The sequence below is a fragment of the Hypomesus transpacificus genome, chromosome 19 (genome assembly GCF_021917145.1).
Source record: "Hypomesus transpacificus isolate Combined female chromosome 19, fHypTra1, whole genome shotgun sequence".
Lineage (NCBI taxonomy): Eukaryota > Metazoa > Chordata > Actinopteri > Osmeriformes > Osmeridae > Hypomesus > Hypomesus transpacificus.
Window position 1 is genome coordinate 10476603 of NC_061078.1, and position 26789 is coordinate 10503391.

Sequence of the window (26789 nt, forward strand, 5' to 3'; positions counted from 1 at the left end):
GTCTCCTGTCTGAAAAGAACAGATGTGAGACCTGTGCAGGAGGCAGTACGTTACAAGATGGCAATTGCTGTGTTTTTCTCACAACTAAAAACAGAAATGTTCTAGTGCTAACCTCTCTTTTCGTTGTTTAGAAACAAGAACAATCCGTTCGTGACTTCACGTCAGCAGTGTTGGGAGACAGCAGTGTGATAACACATGCATCCATTATACACACACACACAGTTCCATCACTGTTTTTTCAAAATAAACAGTAACCGGCACCAAATGTTTTAACATATGTAAAACAAACTGTGAAAAATAATATTTTCTCTGTGTCCGTCCAGGTTTCGAAAAGGACCAAATGCTATTCCAAGCATTAATAAGCATACAGGCACTATATGATTGCCTATACTATGAGTATTTCATTAGCACTCGCATACCCTCACATTCACCCTTACTTCAGAAAAAGAAAGGAAAAACCATTATCACCGCACCACTCCCGCTCGCAGTCCAATCAACAATGGGGGTAAATAAACTCACTTAGCGTCCCGTCCTGTTAAACGATATCCGTGAAAGGATCCAAAAATAGTGAATATGCATCAAAGCATCCGAAACATTAGGGTAAAGTTTATGCACACATTCATCTGACAATTGAGAAATAGACCAAAGACAAATACATTCCATGTGGAAAGGCTATTCAAGACAAACAATATTATCGTATATCATCGTTCAAATCAATCCATTTTCATAATGTGTTGACAGCTCGAGCTCTTCGTACTTCACATCATTCCATACCCTCGGGTTTTTCTCCCTACTCAGTCCGCAAAAGCTGTTGGAACGAAGCTGCCCGCGTTCGAGGCGCGCGCTTGGTGCTGAAAAAGAACCCAAGCTGCTTTGTTTCCACCTAGAATGACGTAATAACACCTATAACGACAACTGCAAAGGACGATACGCCAAGGAATTAGTATTTATCATGATTCTAAGCACAAATTGGATTGGAATTGAAATTGCGGATTATTCAGCATTTTCGCATTGTAAAATCTGCATTCATGAGAATTCATGGGACCGCAGTCAAGTCAATTGATTCGTTGCAGGTCCAGTTCTACTACACATATGGTATAGTTTAAATGTAAAAACCCGGCAAGATCGAAAAATGTTAGCTATTAATTTGGATGGATTTAAAAGGATTAATCGTATAGTCTGGTATCTATTTTGAAAATGAAAGACGTCGTACAGCCTGTTTCATTACGCTATTTAATCAGCCGACTTTGTGCTCTTGTGGAATGCACATTTTCTATGCCCCCTTTTTACTTGAAATACCAGCCCCTACTATATTCCAATCTTTCATGATCTCACACCCAAACCATTGGCCACATTTAGACTATCCTGAAGTTGTAGCCGCTGTCAGCGTTTGCGTGGAGACCACTGCGACCTCTCACACATCAACAGACCATGCAACCCCGTCGCCGTGAACAAATAGTTGTAAAGTTATAAGGTGAGCTAAATCTAGAGCTCTTCGTTTTCTGGCTGACTAAGCAGGCGTTAATTGGGGCTGTGAGGGGAGCACAGTCAGGTGGCTCGGCGCTGGAGTGTCAGGCTAGAGATGTGTGTAGAAGGGAGGAGGGAGCTGGCCATTACGACTCCAGCACCAGCAAAGAGTGGGACTCTGTCTTGTGAATTCCCATTTGTTATTAGTCTCTCCATCCGTGGAAGGTATATTCTCAGATACAAGATTGAATTTATGTACAAACTATTATTTGCATCTCTTCCTGTGACACACTTACTGATATTTCAATTTAACAGGTACCTCCATGACAACCAATTGCAATCATGCCATGCCAAAGTGCATCTTACTGCACTGTGGAACAGTAAGATGCACAAGGAACGAGGAACTAGCTTTAGCCTAAGCAATTGTACAATGTCTGACCCCCAGCATCAGTGGGGCTCCAGTTTGCTGGTCAATATGCACATGGTGACATTAGGTTAAAGAAATGGGATCCATTGTAGTACACTGCTCTGTCACAAGGACAATGGTGTAGCTATTGAAACAATCAATGAAATGTAGAATACAATTATTTTATATAATTCATCATCAATCATCTTATCAGTAACATAGTGTTGCTGTACACTTGGAAAACAAACAGGTTTTAAAGTATGAGGCTGAAAACTGTCAAAACAATCAAGTCTTTCCTTCTCACAGATTCTGATTAGAAAAACAACTTTCCTGGCTTCAAATGGCTTTGCAGGTGGTGTTCAGTATAATATGATATAATTGAATTGCTAAGCATCATAAATTATCAACCAGAAACATTATAAGCCAAATGCCACATCTGTCTAGGGATTAAGTTCCTAAATTCTTTTCAGCACATTGCCATGCAAGACTTTAATGTGATTTATCAGCTCTGTTGTTTGTATGGAGAACTTGCAAGAATGTGTGTGTTTGTGTGTGTGCGTGCATGTGATTTTAATAGTTTCTCTGTTCTCTTCTAGGTGTTCTATCACTTCCCTGGAAACAAAACTGGTCCATGCTCCAGTTAATCTGTAAAAAGGTGCTATTAACAGAGAAGAAGTTAGACAACACACCCACTACACACTGTCTAGTCTACCACTGAAATCAGTATCAGAAAGCTTTGTAAGAAGGACTCAATTATTCAAGTGAGTTTGCTGTCGTAATGAAGAGGACTGTTTGAAGCTAGGTAGGACAACTGGCTGGTCTTTCTTTTGAACACCCTTCAGTCTAGAAAAGGATTTGATAGATTTAAACAATAATTGTCTTTAATGAAAACTGTAGAACAACACTACTGATAATTAAAGAGATGACCACTATACAAACTTGCCTCCGAGTGTGTCATGTCATAGGAACTGATTACAGACTGGATCATATGAAATAGATTACACTGTGTATGTAAAACATCATTACTTTGGGGTCAAACCCAACAGTGTCATTCATCTGGAATAAATCCAATGTAATGCTGGTGAGTCTCTCTGTGCCTCAGCTGGAGATACACAGAACGGGTACATGCACACACAAGCACATACACACACACACACACATTCTCTGTACCCCAGTGTCTGCTCGGTGGATGATTCCCCACATTGAACACTGTTGAGAGCTTTGATTGTTGAGAGGTTCAATTGGAGGAATCAATTCTCCAACGCCCCCAATGGCAGTGTCCCAGCCCAGTGTCATCACAGCTAACATCTGCACTCCTGCTGAGCCTGTCCACCGCTGGGCCTGGCTTACTGAAGCTACTTTTCTCACTGACAACTTCAGAGAACACATTCACAGTTCTCCAAACTACAAGCACATCATCTTCCGTTCCATACAGACCTTCGCATCAGCTGTCCGTACAGCGTGTTCTTCAGCCATAGACATGAGACAGACCATGATCTGCTCGTCTGGTCTGCTCTCTCCCGCAGCAGTCATACATTGATGGTCTCGCTCCAGGTTCAGGGGGAGAGGGCAGCCAGAGGAATCCAATACAGCATGAGCTAATTTCATTGATGCAAATGTTTCACTTAACCTCCCTGTGGCACTCTGGCTACCATGGCGACAGTGTTCTCTGTGGCACCATTAAATAATTCTATCTCTCTCTGTCAGTTGATGTTTACCTTGCCTCTCCTTCACGCTCATCTCGGTCTCTTCCCCTCTCGTTCTACTTCCCACCAGCCTCTATCATTCTCTTGCTCACCTTATTATATCACTCCATTATTCTCTTCTTTCCAGCTCTCCGTCTCTAATTTACATTCAGGAGACTTCTTCTCAATGTCATGGTTTAACTACTGTCCACGTCGCAGTAGACATAGCCCAGGGTTCAGCTCAGAAAGACAAATGGCTTCATTGTCATTGAGACTGAAAGTCGAGCCATAAAACAACTGTGTCTGAGAACTGTCAGAGGATGGACATCTGGGGATGGCATTTCAGCAGAGTGGCTGTTGCTGCAGTGTATTCACCATGGGTATCAATCCTCCTATGATGTTGCTGAGCACAACCTTTCCCTTACACCTTGTCCACAACAAATGACACAAACTACAACCCATTTCATTATATACATGTACAAGATTGGAATTATGAACCAATACAAAGTTGAGAGAAATTATTTTTTGAAATTTATATATATATATATATATATATATATATATATATATATTGGTTCCAGCCTATTATATTGATGGACGTGAATGCTGTAAATTGAGTTTCGTTTTGAAATAATAACATGCATTAGAGTGTGGAATTGAAAATGCCCCCCCTTCCCTCTCTCCATTTCTCTCTCTCTTTCTCCTTCTATTGCCTTTCTCTCTTTTTCTCTCCTTCTCTCCTTCTCTCCTTCTCTCCATTTCTCTGGATCTAAGGAAAGGTCAGCTAGCTCTGGGCTCCTGTGTCTGCTTCCCAGGGTGTCGTGGAGTGGAGATTAAATGCTACATTTACAAATGGATGACTACTTCATCCATACCATTAACCCAGCAGACCTGTCAGCTCAAATAAACTTCTTTCACTGGTATATTTCACAACACAAAGGTAAAAGCTTAGTGCCTGGGTTTGGTGGACATGTGATGATGGCCAGGAATGGGCCGGTGCCGAACCAACGTGATCCTCTCGTAGACTGAAAACAACCTGCTGCGGGCGTCGGGTTTCATAATAAACCAATTCAAGCCTCCCCATCCGACACAGCTGGCATGTTAATTGCAGCCTCCCGTAGTTTTTTATCTGCTGGCATACTAGCAGCCTTCAGCTGGTAGAGGAGACTGGCTGGGCCTTCAGGCTGCTGCAGGGTGCTGCAAGGTGCTGCAGGGTGCTGCAGGGTGCTGCAGGGTGCTGCAGGGTGCTTCAGGGTGCTGCAAGGTGCTGCAAGGTGCTGCAAGGTGCTGCAAGGTGCTGCAAGGTGCTGCAGGGTGCTGCAAGGTGCTTCAGGGTGCTGCAAGGTGCTGCAGGGTGCTGCAAGGTGCTGCAAGGTGCTGCAGGGTGCTGCAGGGTGCTTCAGGGTGCTGCAAGGTGCTGCAGGGTGCTGCAAGGTGCTGCAAGGTGCTGCAAGGTGCTGCAGGGTGCTGCAAGGTGCTGCAGGGTGCTGCAGGGTGCTGCAGGGTGCTGCAGGGTGCTTCAGGGTGCTGCAGGGTGCTGCAGGGTGCTTCAGGGTGCTGCAGGGTGCTGCAGGGTGCTGCAAGGTGCTGCAAGGTGCTGCAGGGTGCTGCAGGGTGCTTCAGGGTGCTGCAGGGTGCTTCAGGGTGCTGCAGGGTGCTGCAGGGTGCTTCAGGGTGCTGCAGGGTGTTGCAAGGTGCTGCAGGGAGGCCAGGACGGTCTACTCAGGCAGCTTTTGGGAAGGGGGGGGGGTGCCTCGCTCAACCCCTGTAACACAACAAACCTGGAACCATCATGTACCATGACAATTGTAACCATCAGGTGTACAAGGACAAACCTGTATTGATAACTCTGTACTAAAGATCCCAGTACAACCAAAGGAAAGAGGCTATGCCCGAGGGCCATTATTAGAGCTCCTCCCTCCCCACTCTTGTGTCTGATAAGTGGTTCCCGTCCTTGTCCTGTTCGGTGGACACTCCAGGACAGCAGCTAAAACGAGATAAACAAGCCCTCCACCAAAGCAAGGACGGAGCGAGAGCAGGGGAGGGGGCTGGAGGTCCAGTCTTCATCATGCCGCAGGAACAGTGAACAGAGGAGCAGCAGCTGTCCGTGCAGCCTTCAGCAGTGTTGTGTTGTCAGGATGGTGGTTCACTGGAGATAGAAAGCTAAATATAAAGAGAGATGTTAGGGTGTGGAGCTTTCTGTCTGTTGGTTTGTCTCTCCTTGTCTTCCTCTGTCTCTCCGTCTCTCTGTCTCTCTGTCTTCGTCTCATCTCTCTCTCTCTCTCTCTCTCTCTCTCTCTCTCTCTCTCTCTCTCTCTCTCTCTCTCTCCCTCTCTCCTGGTTCCCCTCTCTCTCTCCTGGTTCCCCTCTCTCTCTCTCTCTCTCTCTTTCTCTCATCTCTCTCTCTCTAGCTCACAAAACTCCCAGGTGACATGGTCTTCTCAGAGAGGCATCAGAAGCATCATTGTGGTGTTACAGGTTCACTGGCAGCCTGAACCTCAGGTAGACTGTCGATAGAGTTGGGGACCCCCAGGTCCTGCTAGTGAGGCTCTTTAATGGATGGTCCCTTCAGATGAGCAGCTTTTTCCCAACCAGGCGGAAGCTGGGAAGTAAGGGGTGGTTCTGGAGGCTGGGGGCGGGCGTTTCCCACATCTGCTGCTGCTAGAGAGAGAGCTTGTCACACAAATCCTTACAAACACACACACACAAACACACCCACACATGGTATAGCTATTCATGCTCATAACAGTGTGTGTGTGTATCCATGCTTTCCCCAAGAACTAGCCATGCAGTGGGGCATGGTGAACTGAGCTCTCCCCTCCCCCCTCCACCTCCACTGTGCCCCTCAAGATGAGAGCTCTGATGAGTCACCTTGGGAGAGTCTCACACACACCTTTGACCACTTATACATCTACTGTATGCTGACACATAGACACACACATACGCACACACACCTGTGAGCACACATACATGCACTGTCTGCTGACACACACATGCACACACACCCCGATAAGACAGAGAGGGAACGAGGACTTGTGCTGAGCTGCATTAATGGGGTTTTCATGGCTGCTGAGGGGATTTATTAAAAAGAGCCCCAAGCTATTACACACACACACACCTGCACATGCACACATGCACAGCCACACTCGCACACCTACGCACACACGTGCACACTCACCCATGTTCAGTGCTACAGTGTGTCAGTGCAGGTTGTTAGATTGTCCATCACCTACCTTCAAACTCCCTTCTCCTCCCCCTCTGTACCCGACCCCTCCCCTTCATCCCCCCTCTGTACCCGACCCCTCCCCTTCATCCCCCCTCTGTACCCGACCCCTCCCCTTCATCCCCCCTCCTACCCTGTACTCCATGACGCCCTAATGAACAGCATGTTAGCTCAGCTGGCCGCTCCTGTTGCTCAGCATAATGATCCTGTACTCCATCACATGATTTATACATTTAGGAAACAAAACCTGCCCTTTTTGAAAAATGACCCACTTAAGGAAATGAGCTTGTAGCTCCATCCATGCTAGGCTGGGAGCAAATAAATGACACTTCTATCGTGATACATGGTTTATTACATGACTTGAGAAATGTAAAAACACATGTTAAGGAACATGAGAGCGGTATGCATGTGTATGGGTGTGTGTCTTTGTGCGGGTGTGGGTGTATTTTGTCTATGTATGTCTGTATGTATGTATGTATGTATGTATGTATGTATGTATGTGTGTGTGTGTGTGTGTGTGTGTGTGTGTGCTGAGTGACAACAGTGTCCCAGGCTGCAGCCCAGTCTGGAGTGACATCTCTGAAATGTTACCTGTCACCCGAGGCTGTGGATGTCACTCACACACCTCCTCACTGAGGCCCAGGTTGAGGAGGGAGGGATGCGAGAGGAGGAAGGGACACAAAAGAAAAGGAGCTGATGGAATAAGTATAAGAATGTGGAACCCAGAGATATGGTTTCGCGAGAGAGAGAGAGAGAGATAAGGAGAGCAAGAGAACAACAGAGAGTGAAAGGTCAGTGGTCCTTGTGGCTCACACCTCGGAGGAACAGCTGAAAGATGAGCTATAGACTGTCCTCATCCTCTTCATCCAGGAGAGGTGTAAAGACTGTCCTCATCCCTAAGGAGTCTGTGCCACCCACCTGAGAGACAAAAGCCCAGTGGAAACTCAACAGCAGTCTCCTACCCTGCTGCATGCCTGCTAGGGAGTCTAGTGTGGCAGTCTTATCTGACAGAGAGTGGGTACTCACAGTTTTCAGGGAATCACATTAAGCCATGACACCACTGCTGACTTCATGTTATGTGTATCCCATAAATCTCACGCACTACAAATCACTCTACATCTATTCTGCCTGTTCTCTCAGCCGGTCTGAATGCATTTTTAACTACACACAGAGAGTGGGTCCCTGCTGGTTGACCGGGTAAGAGCATGTAGTACTGAGGCTTAGGCGTCAATGCAGGAGCCTGGGTTAGATTCCGGCAATTTCCTACATGTCTTCCCCTCTTTCTCTCCAACTGTCTAGAAAAAAAGCCCAAAAGTATCTAAAAACACATCACACACAGACCAGACTGCTGATCTGATGAAAGGTCTACACCGAGGAATGGGTTCCTGACTAGACCAGTACAGGTCTAACATTGCTATAACGTAAAGGCTTTATAGCTACTAAACTGAGGTGTGTGTTTTTTTCAACAAGGTACTTGACAGCATATTTATTTGAAGTTGTTACTGCAATTGATTTGGGGGCTGGCTTTGTTGTTGTTGTTGTTGGTCTTCTTGCTGTTGTTGTTGTTGTGGCGTCTGTGTTCTCTCAACAGAATCTGAGAGGCTGTTTGCAGACAAAGAAGTTATTTTCTGCATTTCCCATAATGCTCCTGTCTAGCAGACTGTCTGTCTCCCTGCTGTGTTGACACAAGAAAACCACCCCCGTCACAGTCTCGTCACGGCAACCAGCTCAGACAGCACTGGTAAGGGACATCCATACATCGCCTGGTTATGAAAAGAGTCATTCTGTTCCAGAGCCAAAATTGCTCTGTGATTTCACAGCATTTTAGAAGTGTGTTCTGTCTGTTCTGTCTGGCAGTTCTGATGCTGCTGTTTGTGATTCAGCACAATGAGAATGTTTCTAAAACCTGAATGTAACATGTAACATGATGGAGGTGTCTTGATCTTGTTGTGTATGTTTTCCACAGTTTGTGTGTGTGTGTGCGTGTGTGCGGGTGTGTTTCCCTCGGTGTGTGTATATTCGTGTTCAATGATGTTGCTTCTGATGGGACATTCTGGGGAACAAATGGTTCCCACAGCAATTTGAAGAAAAAATCTAAACCTTTTATCGTTGTGTTGTGTCCTCTGAAAACACAAAATGCTGATGGTCTGCAGGTCTGACGACCGAGAGGATTTGCTGACTGGATCCCTTCCCCCAGGCCTCATTAAGCATTGTACACAAACCTACCGAGTCAAGCAAGTCATTTACCTGTGGTGGCTAAAATCTGTCTCAGGAGTTGTTGACAGATCTGTGGTCTTCAAGACAACATGGCAGCCTCTGCAGGAGTCAACTAGTGATTCCATGAAAGTCCTTAATGAGTGGATTTCTACCTGTGATGTTAGCTAACAAACAGACATCAAAGCACTTAGATTCAAGGCAATCTCATTGATTGAGCTATTGGCCATGTCTTTGAGGTGGCCAAATGACTTGCATGTTATGTAATAGCTGCATTGTTAAAACATGACCACTAGGGGTCAGAGTTAAAGATTAACTATATTGCGACAGCATTCATTCTCTAAAACATTCTTTAGGTGAGGACCACTGTTGAGGAGACATTGAAATCCCACTACCTGAGGATAAAGATTGTCAATGAAGCTCTTATAAATATGACAATGACCTCCGTCTACCACAGCTGAAGTGTGTGCGTGCATGTGTGTGTAGATGACACACACAAACACACACGCATACACAAACACATAGAGACACACACACATGCAAACACACGCACGAACACATGCAGATGCACACATATACAAACACACATGTACACACACACACACACACACATACACATACACACACACAGTGCTGATTACCAATGGTGAGCTGCCATCTGGAGAGTGAGATTGCTCTGAGATAGTGCTGAACGTGGCCTTACCACTGGGAATGAATGATTAATTGGTTTCTTCAGAGAAAGCAAGTTTTAAAAGAACACTGCACCCCAATCTGCTGCTATAAGAAAAACAGACAAACAATCCATTATCCCAGGTCTGTCAGAGACAGGAGATTTACCCCAACTAGGGCAGCAAACACAAACACACACATGCCCTCCCCATAGAGCAACAGATAGTGCTCTATAGCGTAAACTGCCTCTTTTTAAACTAAATGACTTATTACGTAATGCAGTCATGCCAAATACCAGTTTTACTTTCAAACAGAACCTTTCTGTGTGGAAACATGGAAGCTCAATCAGGCAGCAGGCATGTGGTGTGTGTGTGTGTCTGTCTGTCTGTGTGTGTGTGTGTGTGTGTGTGTGTGTGTGTAGACTGAAGGGTGATTTGTCATTGGAGTGTCACATCAGGAAGGCTTACATGACTGCAATATATATGTGTGAGTGTGGTTGTATGTAGAGGTGTGTGTGTTTGTTTTGTACTGTATGTGTGTGTGTGTAGCTGAGTGTGTAGGTGTGTGTGTGTGTTTGTAGGCAAGAGTGTGTCTGCGTGTCTATGTAGATGTGGGTGTGTGTGTATGGGGGTGCATATGTCTGAGTGTGTTTAATTTCATCACTGCCCACTCAGAATGTTTTGACGGTCACGGCTGGCTGGTTTTCCATCTCCTCTGCCTACGTCTGGTCCTCATTACCTCACGTGATTGGTGGAATTAAAGCAGCATGCTCTGTGCCTATCCCCAAGCAACACAACATACCTCCACAGCCAACGTACTCATGTTCTCTCTCACACATGTACACATGCACGCACGCGCACACACACACACACACATACACACATCACACATTACACACAGACACAAGGCAGGTTAGCTCCTGTCTCTCCAAGCCCCCCCCTCCCCCCCCCCAGGAGGGTAGAGGTGTTAACAGCCCCAGTCAGAGGTGCAGGCAGCACTGTCAGACCTGCTGAACCCAGCCCACCTGGGATGGGAGGAGAAGATGGAGAGCGACGGAGGTCAGAGGGGGAGACACAGGAGAGACCTCCAGGAGGGAGATTCGCCCAGAGGATGGGAGCTTAGCTGAGGAGTCACAGGAAGGGGAGCTCCATAGGGGAGACCGCAGGCCCAACTGGGGCCCACGCTGGGGTGGGGAGGTTATCTGCTCTCTCCTTGTAGGTATCCTCCATGCAGGTCTCTCCTCCGCGTGTTTAAAAATGTGCAAACACTGAGGGAAGACCAGGAGAGTGTGCTTCGGTAAACTCGTATGTCCTACTTAGACTGAAGTACATTCGTACTCTCATTATCTCGACCATCGTCTGTCTATTCTGTCTGATTGGGTTGAAAAAAAGCTGGCTGATTATGATGAACGTCTTAATCATCTCCTTAGACAGCCTGGTGCATGAAAGCAAGGCAGTCCCCCTGGTTCAGAGTCTGATGACAGGCATGCCGGCTGCACTACATCTAGTAATGTGGAGCCCAGTGCCATATATGTTGGCTAATGAGCTGTCCCTTTCATTTTCACACACACACACACACACACACAAACACACACACACACGCACACACACAGTACAGTGGTACCACAAAAGGAGAGAGACAAAAAGAGAGAGTGACAACGACATGATCTCTGTGTGTGTATGAGAGAGACTAAGTGAGAGAGAGAGATGCCCAGGGAGACAGAATGAGAGAAAAAGGGGGAGAGAGGAAAATATAGAAGGAGAAAGGGACAGAGACAATGAAAGAGAGACAAAAAGATAGAGACATAATGAGAGAGGTGGGGACAAGGAGAGAAAGACACATAATGAAGAGAGGGATAGGGAAAGAGATTCAAAAACCTCATATCAGCACTTCTCTCCTTTTTCTGTCTAATCTGGGGACAATTTCCTCTCATTATCATGATGACTTTACACAGTGGCCATCTGGAGGCCAGTTCATACCTTGGTGCATCGTTCCTGTGCAGTGTGTACGTGTGCATGGAAAGGAATAAAACATGCTTGGTTTTTGGTAGGGCAGGGAGAGATAGGCTTCTGCCACTGTATTGTGTGAGTGTCAAAACACATCACATAGTCCAAGCTCAGTCCACAGTCTATGCACACTATCAGTGACATCTCTGTCTTTCAACTAGCAACAAAAGCTTTACTCTGAGATGTGTGAGTGTGTGTGTGTGTGTGTGTGTGTGTGTGTGTGAGAGAGAGAGATAGAGAGATCCTGCAGTCAAAGGCTTAATTGTATTCAGTATGCTGAAACTTCCTGTCTTCCTTTCATTGGTATCCCTGACCTCGCTGGTCTGTTAACTGCCTATCAAACCTCTCACCTTCGCAATCCCTGCAAATCTCTCCTCCCTCTGTCGATCCTTCCCCATCGTAAAACATAAAGAGAGATATTGGAGAGAGAGGCATGGAGAGAGAAGAACAGACAGACTTTCACACTAGAACATCTAGTGCTCAGGTTTTATAGGTCTGAACAAGTGAATGTATTCAGTGTTGCTGTAGATTGTTTAAAGTCCGACTGGACTGATAAAGAATAGGAAACTCCAGGTCTTACCAGAGGGAAAACTAATGTAAAAAATCACAATTTATTATGTCAAAAAATAAGAAATAAAATACAAAATTTACAGTAGACTTGAAATATATTTTTCCAATCATACAGATTCATACTTAGAGATTTATGTTAGGAGTTACCCTTAACTATTATGTATGACAGAACCAGTATAAGATAATGACTACACTCATTACATAGAGTGAATGGTTTAATCCCTGTATGGCAACACTTGAAGATGTTGATGTAGGAGCAGGCCCATGTCTTAAAAGCACCAAAGAATACATAGTGGCATTTAATGTACCAAACATATGTGCAACTAAAATAAAACATACAGTACAGGAATATTTCAACAGATTTGCACTCGTATCAGTAACAAAGCATTTCGCAACAATTACTTATGGATAAAACAAATGAGCTACAATTCAGCATTTAAATAATCCTTAACATGAACATGTTCCTGTGTCCTGTTCATTCTGAAAACAGCAACAAGAACCAGAATCTACTTAATCAAAGATGACATGGAATTGAATTCCACAGTAGTGAATTCTGTCAAGAGTTATTAGCACCATCAAAATGCTAGGCTTTACAGGGAGGCAAGACTGGGGCATCTATTGCACACACACACAGTTGCTACTGTGCTACAGGATGTGGTGTGTTTGATTACAAGTCAGATGCGTTCATAACAAAGAGCACCATGTTTAGTATCAGTGTCCGTTAAAACCAGAGTTTAGCTTACGTCAAGGTTATTAAGAGTTAACAAAACAGGATCTGCGCAGTAAAGCAGAGAGTGTGTGTGTGTGTGTGTGAAAGGGTAACACTGCAGTTCAGATGGCTCAGTTGGTTGACGCATCTCTGGGCACCTCCTACCTGTGTGAGAACGGACAGCCCACACGTATCTGAACTCTCTCTCTCTCCCCCCCTTCCTAGTGTTACCCCATCTGGGATTAGCATCAGTTCACCCAAAGCTCTTCTCCAGTCTATTAGTCCAACTTGTCATGTGAAAAGGCAAATATCCAGGTTACTATTATGTGCCAGGTGAGTTGTCCAGTCTCCCAGTCTCCCAGAGACCCTCAGATCAGAGGATCCCGCAGATCCACTGATCTGCTGGCTAGCTTGGTATTCTCACCTTAAAACAACATATTTATACCCCTCCCCCCATAGCAAGTCTTAAATAGCAACAAAGACACACACGACACGTACAACATAGAACATGACAGTTTGTGAGGGAACTGGCAGAGGATGGGGTGTGTGGTTCTGAAGGGCAGTCAGCTGGTGGCTCTGCCCCAGCCCTGGGCTGCTCCCTGGGTCACACAGAGGAGAGTTCACCCTGAATGTCGACCCACACCGACAACAGAACAGGCCCGCCCAGACAGCCCACCTCTGACGTCAAACACTTTGGTTTACAGCAACATAAGGCTTATTGTTTTTCAAGTCTTCATCAAACTGGAAGCTTAGTGATCTCACATAGACACACATCTGTATTGTAAAAGTGATTTTTTTAAAACGTCCATTGGTAACCATAATAACAGTAACGAAAATAATAACAACAACTGCAATAAAAACAAATAAAACGTCATGTAACAGTAAAAGACAAAAAAAAAGAAAAGAAACACATCTAAAATTGGAGCGCTAGGTGGTAGGGGGAATGTGTTGGTCATTAACTCTTGCGTGGCGTTTTGTTAGCGTAAAAGTCCCTGCACGTGTCACAGCAGCGTTGGTACCACCTCATGTCCTTACACAGGCTCTTCTCCCTGACCACGCGGCAGTACACCGTCCACTGGTCACCTGCACACTTGTAGCTCAGAGCAGCTGGGGACAGACAGCACACACACAAGCCCAGTCAGAACACAGTTACACTTACACACACACACACACAGAGGGATGCGGGCACACACGCACACTCTCCCTCTCTTGTGCCAGTGTACTTACCTAATCTGGGTGAGGTGATGGTGTTGATGTTGATCTTCTCGTTGCACGCCCCCTGGTGGCAGGGTCGGTAGGTTGGGGGCCTCAACATGGTCGGGCAGTCGTTACCGTGACGACCCGTCACCCTGTGCATACATTGGACCACTCTGGACTGGAGACCCTTCCCACAAGATGACGAGCACTGTAAATAGCCAATGATTGTCAGCAACATGTTCATTCATACATGTCCCACACTTCATACATGTCCCACACCTAATGGCTGAATCCTTTTAGAGCTAGAAGTTGCTATTGGTTGCAGCTGGAAGGACCCAGCTCTCCCATTGGCTCACGTGACAGCCAGTGTGACGCTCAAATCTACCAGGATGTTAGTGTGGATCCAGATGTGAGAGCCTTGCTATCCAGACCAGCCCAGTACTCCCCACGACAGCTGGCCCTGTTAGCTGGCCACTGATACGGCCTCCACAACCTGATACTGTAATGAGGACTGGGATGAGGATCACATGGTCTCTATCAACACTGAGAGCATTCACTTTGCTCTGCACGTGTAACCCATTAGCAGAGGCTGTCTACGTCTCCACCGAGAGGGGTTGTGCTCTCCAGAAAGACTTACTCACTTGACACAGAGCAAGCAGAGAAGGACTCGGACAGTCTGATTACAATCACTCCTCTTCTCTCGTCAGTTTAATGAGCAGGAGAGCTCTGAAGAGGCCCTTTCAGCAGGGTTGGGGCTTTCATTATCTCTCTCTCATGTTTAAGGGTTTGTGAGAGAGACAGGTCTCTCTCTTTTCTCTCTGTCAGAGATGAACGTGCGCCACACACACACACACACTAGCAGACACGCATGCACACATACATACACACTCACACACCCACCCACATCCAATCACACGTACACAGACACAAACGCCGACATGTATTTAGGAGCTAACACACAAACAAGCGTTCGGCCAAGTGGAGAGAACACTGTGTGAGTGATGTGTGTCCTGACTGGCTCTACTCAGATCACACAGTCCTGTCTAAACCCTGGGAACATGTGACCTCTAGAGACCTTCCCAGATCCTCCAGCTACATTCTTCCAGTGTAAAATGAGATGTTGGCGTCAAGGTTAGTACCAGGCTAAAAGTTGGAGACATGGTTTGGACTAAGATTGGGGTCAGGAGGGCTGTGGCCTCGTCTAGGCCCTAGACAACACCCATATCGCGAGAAAGAGAGAGAGGGAAATAGACAGACAAAGAGAGAGAGAGAGTGACATGAACATCAGAGAGAGAGATGAGGACATAGAGAGACTTTGACGCTGAGAGAGAGGCAGCGTCAGAGAGAACCTCACCTCTCTCTTTGGCCCACTGTGCCTCAGCCTCTTACAGAATAGCCAACAGGCTGATCAAAGCCTCCTCTGCCTCTGGCTCTACGACGCTAAAAGGTCAGGGCTGGTTTGGCTCAAACTCAACAGCCGTCGAAACCGTCTCAGATGCGGGGAATGGAGGACTGGTTTTGATGCATAGCTGTTTTAGCAGCTTAGAGAGCTTGGCACTCTGTGGGCAGGTAACGGTCACTCTCAGGTGAAGAGGACAAGCCTGTTACAGGTCTCACAGACTGACGTGGTCCTTTAAAAAGTGCAGTCTTGTAGACTTCTGAGTCCAAACTGGGCTGAGTATACTCATGTGATCTAGGCCCACGCCCACATGTCCCTCACATTAGAGACAGCACTCTCTGTGACGTCACACAGAGTAACGGCCATGACGGCAGCGTTACAGGAGATGCCAGGAGAAGACAGGCTTCCTCGCCAAACGAGACAGCGCAATTTAACATCCTTGGCTGTTTCCAGAACTCTTCATAATTGTGTTGTTTTTTTGGTGTTTGAAGTATCGATCATGACAGAAGACCCTCTCAAAAAGAGGGTGTCATGAATTGCTACAAAGCAATCTAAATCTTTCTGAAGATAAAAAGTTGAAGTCACGGCTCTGTGTTTATTCAGAGTGTTACTCAGTGTGTGACATTTCCACAGAACAGAAACCCAGGCTTCCTTGACAGCCGCTAAACAGACCAGAGAGCTGGTGGTGCTGGTTCCCACTCGTCAGCCACCGGGAGCAACTAAACCTTCATTTGCAGAACATTACTCATCGTTACTCTGTGGGTTTGTTTGTATTCATTAAAAAGCTTGGCCAGAGTTTAGCATGAATAAACTGAGTCATACCGACGGTGTCCCTGGCTCTGACAGTGTGTGTGTGTAACAGGTGTGTGTGCGTGTAACAGATGTGTGTGTAACAGGTGTGTGTGTGTGTGCATCTGGGGAGACAGCTGTAGGATGCCATATTGCATCACCAACATTGACGTTCATCCGAGAAGGACTTCCAGACAAGGGCTTATTCTCAGAAAAAAGAAAGATGTATTTTCTATAAGCAATTCCCCGCAGCTGACACAACAACATTAGGATTCTTATAGAACTACATTTAGACGTCAGTGGGACTACTGCTTGTTTTGGTTCCAGTCTGTTAATATCCAGTGGGTTCCAGTAGAGGGTTTTGTGATGTCACACTCCAGCCTGCCTTCCCAGGCTGGCCATTAAACCTCAGACAGACCGTCTGTGACACACATATCATCTGGCCACACCCCCTACATGTCACATGCAGCTGTCTGTAACCCTATAGGGCGTTTATGACCCCCTTTCAGGAAGTGGCGCCTAGCTTAAGCCAAGGGGTCACTCCGCTAGGTCAGGGGAACCCATGACCCCATCCCAGCGTGTGCAGCTGAGGCCAGGGAGGAAGGGCTTCCCGCTGCGGGGCTGCTGAACGAACACAGGTACTCATCCATCACCGGGAGCTCTCGTGAGAGAGGAGGCAGGTGGATCCGGTCTATCTATCAACACACACACGCCACGACTGGCACCGACCTACACCCTGTACCACAGCGAAGCATCCATCATGACAGAGGGGACATCTGGACTGGAAGGAGGGGTCTATAAACAGCGCATTGGGTGTGTGCTGTGTTGGGGTGTGTTTGGCTGCACCACTTTGTGTATGTGTGTGTTTGTGTGTGTGCATGCTTGTGTGTCTGAGTGTGTGTGTGAACACACCTTGGACCAGTCTCCAGTCTTCCACTCGTAGCACTGGGAGTGGTCCTCACAGGGCTCCCTGCCAGCAGGCCTGGACTGGGGGTCACAGCGTCCCTGAGGGTTCGTGCAGCTCACTGTCCTGCTCCTGACCCCCACGCCACAGTCTGACGAACACTGGGGGGAGGGAAGGAAGCAGTTAGAACAAGCATATACTCTCACATATACTGGAAGTGTGTGTGTGTGTTTGTGGGTGTGTCAGACCTTGGACCACTCGGAGGCCTCCCAGACAGTGAGGCAGAGTCGTCCCTCGCAGCCCTGCACGGTGGGGGGCTTGCCCCCCTGGCAGTATAGGTCCCGGGTGTGGATGTAGGAGCCGTTCTGGAGCTGGTAAACACACACCACCTCCCTCTGCTGCACACCCTTCCGACACGTCACAGAACACAAGCCCCACTCCCCCGTCACCCACCTGGGAGCGAGAGAGGAACCAGGAGAGAGAGAGAGAGAGATAATGAGAGGAAGGTAATCAGAGAGAGAAAGAGAAGTAGTTCTCTTTTCCAAAGTAAAAGCAGTTGTGAGCTGGCCTGTAACACTCACATATCAAACCATGGAAAGCACATAATACCTGTAACACTACAAAACCCATTTGCACCTGTTTCGCACAATAGCACACATCAAACAGTTGAAAGGAAAAAGAGAGAGAGAGTGAGAGAGAGCGCCGGATGTGTCTAAACCAAGAACATGACAGGGGAACCTTTGACTCGGTTTTGCGATTGCACCAACGGCAGCACGTCCAGGTGTTATCTGGATCTATGGGGAAGGAGATATATGTCTGAGCGGCAGATCAGTGTGGGTGGAACACAATCGTTTTCCTCTGTGTGTCCGTGTCTGTTCAGATGTGTTTTGGAAGCACAACAGAGTTCCAGGGGCTGCAGACAGGGCTTTCACGCTGCCTCCCTGCATTCTCCACAGTGAGAAGCTGCTTTTGATTCCAGAGCTCTCAGATGGATGAGAACATCGATGAGACGAGAGAGGATAGAGGAGGGGAGAGGCTAGGGGACGCAGCGATTGCCTCTGCGCAGGAAATCAATTGTTACCATGGAAGTGTGAGCTGTGCACTCGCTGTTAGGATGTTGGAGGTGTGTCTCTGTGTGTGTGTGTATTTGTGTGTGTGAGTATGTGGTGATGTATGCATGGATGTGTGTGTGTCTCACCGGTATTGGCAGGGATGGGTGTTGCACAGGCGTACTTGGGGGAGTGGTCGGTTCTCAGGGTGACAGTGGCTGTCATTGACCACGGACATGGTTTTATTGAGCATCCTCATGCAGGAGACTACAGTCTTCCTCTCACCTAGACACACAGTGGAAGAGGGGGAGGACAGAGAGAGAGAGAGAGAGAGAGACAATAAGTGACAGAGAACATGAAAAAGAGAGAGAGTGGCAAATCGAACATTGAATTTGTTGTGAGTATACAGTAACCTTTAAATCTCCCATGGCAACAGTTCTGTGTCATTGCAGTGTGTAGCCTGACCCACAAGCCATCCTCCTCCTCCTGCTCCTCCTCCTGCTCTCGTCTCTCACCCCAAATAACCCTCTCCAGCCGCCCCCCTTAAACACGACCCGCCTCCGACCCTGAACACTCCAGTGAACTAAATCACAGCCTCGGCCTAATGCGGAGGCGATCACATCATAAAACTCAGTTCTTTAGAACATCCAGCAGCGGTGGGCAGCAGGGGTGTTGTTATGGCCCAGTGTCTCGGGTCCAGAGCAGCCCAGGCTGGCCAAGTTGCTCAGCGAGGAAATCAGTCAGGACTGCTGAGAGGCAGAATAAGCCACAGATGAAAATAGCCTGAGACAAACTCCTCGTGCTGATCACAACTCTGAGCAACAGTTACCAAGGAAACAGCCACCCAGTGCACTCTACTCCGAGCAGGATTCCTCTTCCACATTTAGGCGCTTCAGAAATGGGTCACAAAACCAACAAACTCTACGAAACTAATAAGACCTGAGTTACATGCTTCTGTTGGGGCTCTGTCGGTGACAGAACGCCTGGCCTCCTTTAACCATATGAACACACCTGTGTGATGAATGTACATACCCTAACTCGAACTCCATGAAGACACACAGCATGACCCTGACTGCTGCTGCTACAGTAGCTTTCGCTGGGATGCCCTGCTCCACTTTCCCAGCCCCACCCCTAGACCCAGACCCAGACCCAGCCGGACAGTCTCCCCTAGCTCTGTTTGAAGTGGTGCCCATGCCTGGCAGGGAACCTGTGTTGGGCAGCCAGCCCCAGATTAGAGACGCAGTGTGGGACCCAGATGTGAGGTGGCGTGGTCCAGATTAGAGCTCCAGATCTAACACATCAGCCCAGAGGACGGCAGCAGCAGGGGAGGGAAGGGCAGCAGCCAGAGCTGGCCTCAAACTGGATCAGTTTCTGTCCACGGATGCAGCTCACGTCCAAGAAACGCTCCAGCCCCATGCCCTGATATGAGCAGATATACTGTACGTGTCCGCATGAGCGTTAGCACGGGCGCATGCGCTTGAGTGTGCAAACTGAAATGAGCGTGTGTCTATGTGCCGCCGCGTGGCCCCACCTCCTCCACACTGCACGCTGCAGTCGTTCCAGCTGCTGTGAGTCCAGAGGTAGAGGTGTTCCGGCTCCTTCCGCTCGGCGCTGCTGTTCTCCTGGCCGCTGCTCAGAGACACCGTGTACTCGTAGTGGATCCCATAGGTCTGGTCGTGGAACAGCAGCACCTGCCGGGGGGTAGGGGCGAAGGGGCAGGGAGGGGAGGGAGGGGGTGAAGAGGGGGGGGAAGGGGTGAAGAGGGGGGGGGAGGGGGTGAAGAGGGGGGGGGAGGGGGTGAAGGGGCAGGGAGGGGGTGAAGAGGGGGGGGGAGGGGGTGAAGGGGCAGGGAGGGGGTGAAGAGGGGGGGGAGGGGGTGAAGAGGGGGGGGGAGGGGGTGAAGAGGGAGGGAGGGGAGGGAGGGGGTGAAGAGGCGGGGGGAGGGGGTGAAGAGGGAGGGAGGGGAGGGAGGGGGTGAAGAGGGGGGGGGGGAGGGGGTGAAGGGGGATGGAGACAGTGAAGGATGGGGGTTAACGGTGGAGAGAAGGGGTGAGGGGGAGGAGGGTGAATAATGAAATACACTATTTATGGGTGTGGAGAGGTCAGTGTGTGACATAACTGTGGGGGCACAGGCCTGGCTAATGTCTTTACCATCAGGTGCAGGGGGGTCTGGGTGGGCCCCTTGGCAGACATCTTCTCCCACAGGCCCCTCCTCACGTAGCGCACGGTGGTTCCTGCCAGCTGGAACTCCCCCGGGAGCTCGATCTTCCAGTCGCTGTTGATGGACCTCCGGCTGGAGTCTTTCAGGGCTGGAGGAGAGAGGGAGGAGTCAGGGGGAGGAGTCAGGGGGAGGAGTCAGGGGGAGACACAAGGTCGAAGGTTCAAGCCCAACTGCTGTGCTCTCATAAAGCTTCCTAGTCCCAGTCACGAGTCCACGGTGACAACGACACATAACAGAGATGATTCAAAAGACCTGACACACACAACTTGAAAAATAACTGGGTTTAATCCCTCAACAAAGGGATTTAGAGCCATCCAATCAGCAGAGTGGGTGTAGCCCTCTCTAGGGTGAGTGGAGTTCACTGTGTGTGCTGCTGTCTCCGCCACACCAAAGCAGCACAGCATCGTCACTTGAAAGAGCCCTTGAAGTGGATTGTGGCTTTTCTGAGGTTAGCCCAGCAGACGACCTCACCACACATCCCGAGTTAGCGCACGTCTCTCTGGGCCCAGCCAGACGCCACACAGGAAGTCCACCCTGGGTTGGGTTATGCACTGGAGAGGTTTTCTCTCTCTCTCTGTCGCCCTGTCTCTCTTCCTCTCCTTATATCTCTCATTATTTCCTCCTCCTTCAGTTTTCCCCCTTTCTCCTGTCTGCTGCTGGCTTGGGTGCCCAGAAAAGAGGAATGAAACTAGGAATGAAACTAGCTATGTGAGAATTAATGACAGAGGGAAGGGTGAGATGCAGTGTGTGCCATAAGGCCTCTTTGAGTCTCTCCTGGTTTATGTTTTTGCGATGAGGCCACTGGCATAACTGGGTGGTGTGTAATGACAGGCTTCAGAGAGGAGTAAACATTTAAATAGACTCAAAGCCAGTTTGTTTCAAAGTCATAAAAGTACAAGTTAGGGGCTTAGAAAGTGTAACATTATAAATCATAACCTATGTCATTAAGATCCAATGTGTACCTTCATTACAGTAATGTTTAACTCTACATGTTGCTCTACACTGCTTCAGCTTCACGCCTGTTTTACGGTCCTGTTTGTTTTCCAAGTCGTATTGTTTTATAGAGAAACATGATTAGGCTGTTTACTCTTCATAAAAGGAGGGGCCTCGCACTGTATGAGGGAAGTGGTGTTTGAGTGCTCTCTTTGAAGACCAGATGTTCCACTCTCTCTCTGAGGGAGCGGTTGGCTTCTTAAGCTTTCCTCTCCTTTTTACTCTCCCCTACCCTCCCCTCCTCTCTTCTCTCCGTTATTCTCCCCTTCCCTCATGTATTCTATTTTTCTCTCCAATCTTTTGCTATCCATTTCTCTTCTCTCCTTTCCTGTCCTCCGCTCCCCTCGCCCCTCCTCCACTGTGCGACTGTTTTTGTATGCGTTGTGTGTGAGCATGTGTGCTCCGGTGTTTGTGTGTGTGTGTGTGTGCGCGCGAGGCCAATGCAATTCATTCTTACCCAGGAAGCTGTGGGACGGCTTGTCCTCCACTACTTTGATCCTTCGTGCGCCCACAGGTATGACTGCCGCCTCAATGTAACCTAGGCAACGGACGAGAGAATGAGACGGGGAGAAGAGCAGGCAGTGGGGGGGGGGGGGGGGGGGGGGGGTGAAGGGAGGGTGAGGGGAGGGTGAGGAGCGAGGCGCGGCTGGGCTGTTGAGGACTGGGTGCGTGTCAGAAAGGCTCCTCTCGTCTGCTCCTCAAACAGGTTTCCTGCTTGTCCCCGCTGCAGACAGGAAACCTGCCTCGCCGTCAGGACGTACCAGCGCTCTGATGGTTTAAATGCAGTCTTTACGGGACACAGACTATACAAAGACTACATCTACTCAGGCTCCTCTCAGATGTCCCAGGTAAAGCTTCAGAAGTAGAGAGTCGAGCAGGATCTGAACAGCAGTCCAGGATCACCTATTAATGTCCGTACGTGTGTCAGATGACTGGCGACAGTCCCAAATAGACTTCCTGCAGGGTGCTCTGACATCACAGTGTCTGGAAGGATCTCAGTGGGGCTGAGTGACAGGCCTCACAGCTAATGAGCTTCAGGCTGGTGTGTGTGGGGATCGTGGAACCACTATGTGAGGAGCAGGAGAAAGCTAGCTCTCATGACAAACAAACCAGCCCTTTTCCTCCCTTACACACACACACACACACACACACACACACACACACACACACAGTAACAGTACAAAGCAGTATGGCTAGTTTCCTATAGTTTCCCCGGTCCATAAAAGACTGGTTGTATCCCAGAAGTTTACATGCATATGTCTGCTGACAGGAAATATCTGAGAGGTTCAGGGAGAGAGAATGGGAGAGAGAGGTAGAGAGGGGGCAGAAGAAAGAGAAAGAGAGAGAGAGAGAGAGAGAGAGAGAGAGAGAGAGAGAGAGAGAGAGAGAGAGAGAGAGAGAGAGAGAGAGAGAGAGAGAGAGAGAGAGAGAGAGAGAGAGGGGGGAGGGAGGGATGAAAAGAAAGTAGGACATATATGGAGAGAGAGAATGTGGTAGAAATAGAGAGGGAAGGAGAGAAAGAATGAGGGAGATAAACACCAATAATTGCTTGAGGAAGAACCTTTCACAGAGTAGCCAGTTTGGGGTTATTCCAATTTGACCTCTTTGTAAAAGGTTTGTTAAGCTTTGGAAATAAAAGGCCAAACCCGCTAAAAAGATATCAAAACAACAATGAACAATTCTCCTTCAGCTATTTCACAAGCTAAATCACAAACATATTCTTCTGATATTTTCAAAACTATTATGGACCTTTCTCCAGTCGAAGGATGAAGACCTTCACAAATTCAGATAGAATTTGACAAACTGCTTTGTTCTGCTATAGTGCCACACACACACATACACACACACTCACACTCATCACACAACAGTACACAATTCACACAGTACTTACCAATGTACCCCATGTCAGTAAAACCCAATAAAGACTCAGTAATAACAGCCTTCACTCAGAGAGAAATAGAAATGCCCTTCAACATTGACCTGAGTTCAGTTTGGAGCTTCCTGTCTGATGGCTGACATCATTCATAGGAGGAGGTTAAACTGATCCTAGATCTTTGTCTGTGAGCAACTGCTATCCAGAGCTAGAAAACATACAGCACCACACACCTGTGTTAGAGACACCACCTTAATCACCAACACCTGTCACACATCCCCACAGCACCCTCTCCTTCCATCACCCCACCTCCACCTCCCCATAATGTTAAAGACACACCACCCAGCACCACCTCTCTGGGTTCTTCTGGGACACTAGTCTGAAGTTATTCATTCAGAGATTACCTACAAGGAACTGTTGTCGCAGCTCAAGGGATAAAAGACACAAATTTGGAAGAAGTATGCGATTTCTCTCAAGACTGAGGTTGTGGGGTTGTAGGGAGATGTAGTTCAGTAACGGGGTTGTTCTTTGTTCCAGGTTAGGACTACAGATCCCAGGAAAACCCACAGAGGAATGGTTTTCTTATCCACCAATGCTCAAACACTTTAGTCAGGGCAGGAAACGAGCAACACGCACACACACACTAACACACATATACACACACACACACACACAGCAGGCACCTTACATGAGAAACACTTGGGGACAGCTCTGGGTCTAGCCATCACACAGGTAGAAACCCTCTTACACTGCCTACTGGTGACTGGGAACACAGAGGCATGGAGAGCACCGTCAGAGATGCGTGATCCACACACACACATGTACACACACACACACACACTAAATCACTTCGTCTCTCGTTCTACCTTAATCCACCCGTTGCTCTCTCTCACCGAACAGCATAGAACAGTTCATTTACATTTTCTATTGTGTGAAATGGTTTTATTGTATTCTCACATTTTTCCCTTGAAGATAATTAATTCTCACTGAAAGAAACTCATTCTGCGGTAACAAGACACGTTCTGTCGGTAAATTATATTACAATCATCCCATCCTTACCCCAAAGTCGTTTTGCCTTTCAAAGAAGTGAGCCTAATCCTGACACTACAGGGGAAGCCATTACAGTTGAATAATGAGGGCTTGACTACACCAGCCCATCTCTGTTTAATGTGCAGGTGAATGAAACAGCAGGTAAACCTGACATGTGCTGTTCACGGCTAAAGTGCACCCTGCTGTGTTGGCTCAGTGTGTATTCCACTGGAGATCAAATATCAAAGGTCAGTGTAAGGTCTCCTTGAGGCTAGGGACTGACTGATGGATGTCATCCTAGTTTGCAACCCATCACACCTCCAGATGAGCTCCAGGTCCTCCTGTTATCCAGACCTCCAATGTTCCCCCACCCCACTGTCCTGTTACATCTTCTCCCCTCCTTCCTCACTGTCCTGTTACATCCTCTCCCCTCCTCCCCCACTGCCCTGTTACATCCTTTCCCCTCCTCCCCCACTGTCCTGTTACATCCTCTCCCCCCCTCCCCCACTGTCCTGTTACATCCTCTACCCTCCTCCCCCACTGTCCTGTTACATCCTCTCCCCTCCTCCCCCACTCACCCATGCCCTTGGTGTGGTTGAAGTCTCCTTTGACAATTTTGCAGGATCGCCCATCTCCGCTGCACACGCCACAACGATCCTCCTTAGCAGACGAGCCAATGATGCCGTCACACCCGATTCTCTGACCGCAGAAAGGACACAACAGGAGGTACATGACAGGAAGTGCATGACAGGAAGTACATGACAGGAAGTGCATGACAGGAAGAACATAACAGGAAGATAACAGGATGTACACAACAGTAAGTACATAACAGGACGTACATGACAGGAAAAACACACAGGAAGTACATGACAGGAAGAACTCAAGAGCAGCCATTACTGACTGAAGATGTGAAGACATAAACACAGTGGTGGCAGGATAAGTTACAGCCTAGTCCAGTCTATTCAAGTCCAGTCTATTCAAATCCAGTCTAGTCTGGTCTAATCCAGTCTAGTCATTCTTGCTCAACTCTTGGAAACACTTTACGTTAAGGTTACATTAACTACTATGTAACTACACAGCAACACCTACCTATAGTGGCAACATTAGAATTACAAAATAACTGTTATGTAGTTACATTTCATTATGGGTTCCTGGTTTCACAACATGATCTCAATAAATTATTATTCAATCTTCACCTCAACTAAATATTTATTCCTTGGCCTAAGGGCACTGAAAGCAAAAGGTAGCAGTTCATTCCTTCTGGTGATGCATGTTCATTTGTCCCTTTGATTGAGTTTGTTCCACTTTTCTTCTATGTTAGACAAAGATATTACATTTATTTTACTGCACTGTGCTGTGCATGATTATTAAGATCTTATTATTGTACTGTAGTTACAATACAATTGTCAATGTTCACCCTGCCTGGTAGCTTATGTGGTTCCTACATTGGGGTTAATGTCAAATGTCTTTATTTGTGTCTTGTACATCTTGTACCAGAGCACATCACAGAGACTCATTCATTATGTTATGTGATTCAATCAGAAGTGGATGTCAGCTGAAAGCACAATCAGTTTCCATGGAAACCCAGTGTTTCCATGATATACTCCTGTCTCCTCCACAAACACATGTATTTATTTTTTATGTAATCTTTGTTTTATCAGGCAAGTCAATCAAGAACACATTCTTATTTACAACGACATCCCCCTGTCTCCACCATGACACTCCCTCACTGTTTATACAGCATGTAATCCTTCCCAGCAATTAGCACTGAGTTGAATCAGCTGGGCTCATACACATTCCCTTAAACTAAAAACAGGTTAAACAATCAATGGGCACACACAATCCAGGTCCACACTATCTGGGTACACACAATCCAGGCACACACTATCTCACACACTTACACAAAGACACACACACACTCTCTCACACACATACACACACAGAGTTAAAGATAAGGTTATGGTCTGTGAGGCAGGTTGTGTGGTTGTAGGTCTGGAATTTCAGAGTCAGTGAAACTCTGAAATGCTCTTAAGAGGAATCTGGGACACAGGGAATCTTGCTGATTCAGACTAAGTGAAAACACACGCGCATGCGCACACACAAATACTAATGCCTGCATTTAGCATTGTGTGGGGTAGCGTGGGGTTATGAGGAAAAGAGAGGGTTTGTGTGCGGCAATGTGGGTTGGAGAGGGCAAGAGTGGTGTATTGTGGATGCAATATTTCCTTGATTGCAGGGTTTTCTGTCTGACCAGAAGAAAAGGAGAGCTAAGTCTCTGCTTTTTCTTGTCTGCATCTCTCTCTCTCCCTCTCTCTCCCCCTCTCTCTCTCTCTAAGTGTGTTTTGATAGCATTCCTGAGTTTCATACACCCAGCCTAACAAAACAT

General features: G+C 47.6%; 1 protein-coding gene across 2 annotated transcripts in view; it reads right to left on the minus strand.

The window, feature by feature from the left end:
* Positions 1-12269: 12269 nt before the first annotated feature.
* adamts17 (ADAM metallopeptidase with thrombospondin type 1 motif, 17) overlaps positions 12270-26789 on the minus strand; it is a 45913-nt gene continuing 31393 nt past the window's right edge. Inside the window, exons 15-24 of one of the 2 annotated variants that reach the window (XM_047041559.1) lie at positions 24982-25102; positions 24063-24137; positions 21959-22039; positions 20439-20596; positions 19819-19978; positions 18437-18572; positions 17487-17691; positions 17247-17399; positions 14177-14354; positions 12270-14056 (exon numbers count right to left, since the gene is read on the minus strand). In XM_047041559.1, coding sequence (XP_046897515.1) covers positions 13905-14056; positions 14177-14354; positions 17247-17399; positions 17487-17691; positions 18437-18572; positions 19819-19978; positions 20439-20596; positions 21959-22039; positions 24063-24137; positions 24982-25102 — 1419 coding nt within the window. In that variant the 3' untranslated portion in view covers positions 12270-13904. The remainder of the gene's footprint in view (positions 14057-14176; positions 14355-17246; positions 17400-17486; positions 17692-18436; positions 18573-19818; positions 19979-20438; positions 20597-21958; positions 22040-24062; positions 24138-24981; positions 25103-26789) is intronic. The other variant, XM_047041560.1, reaches the window with a different exon arrangement.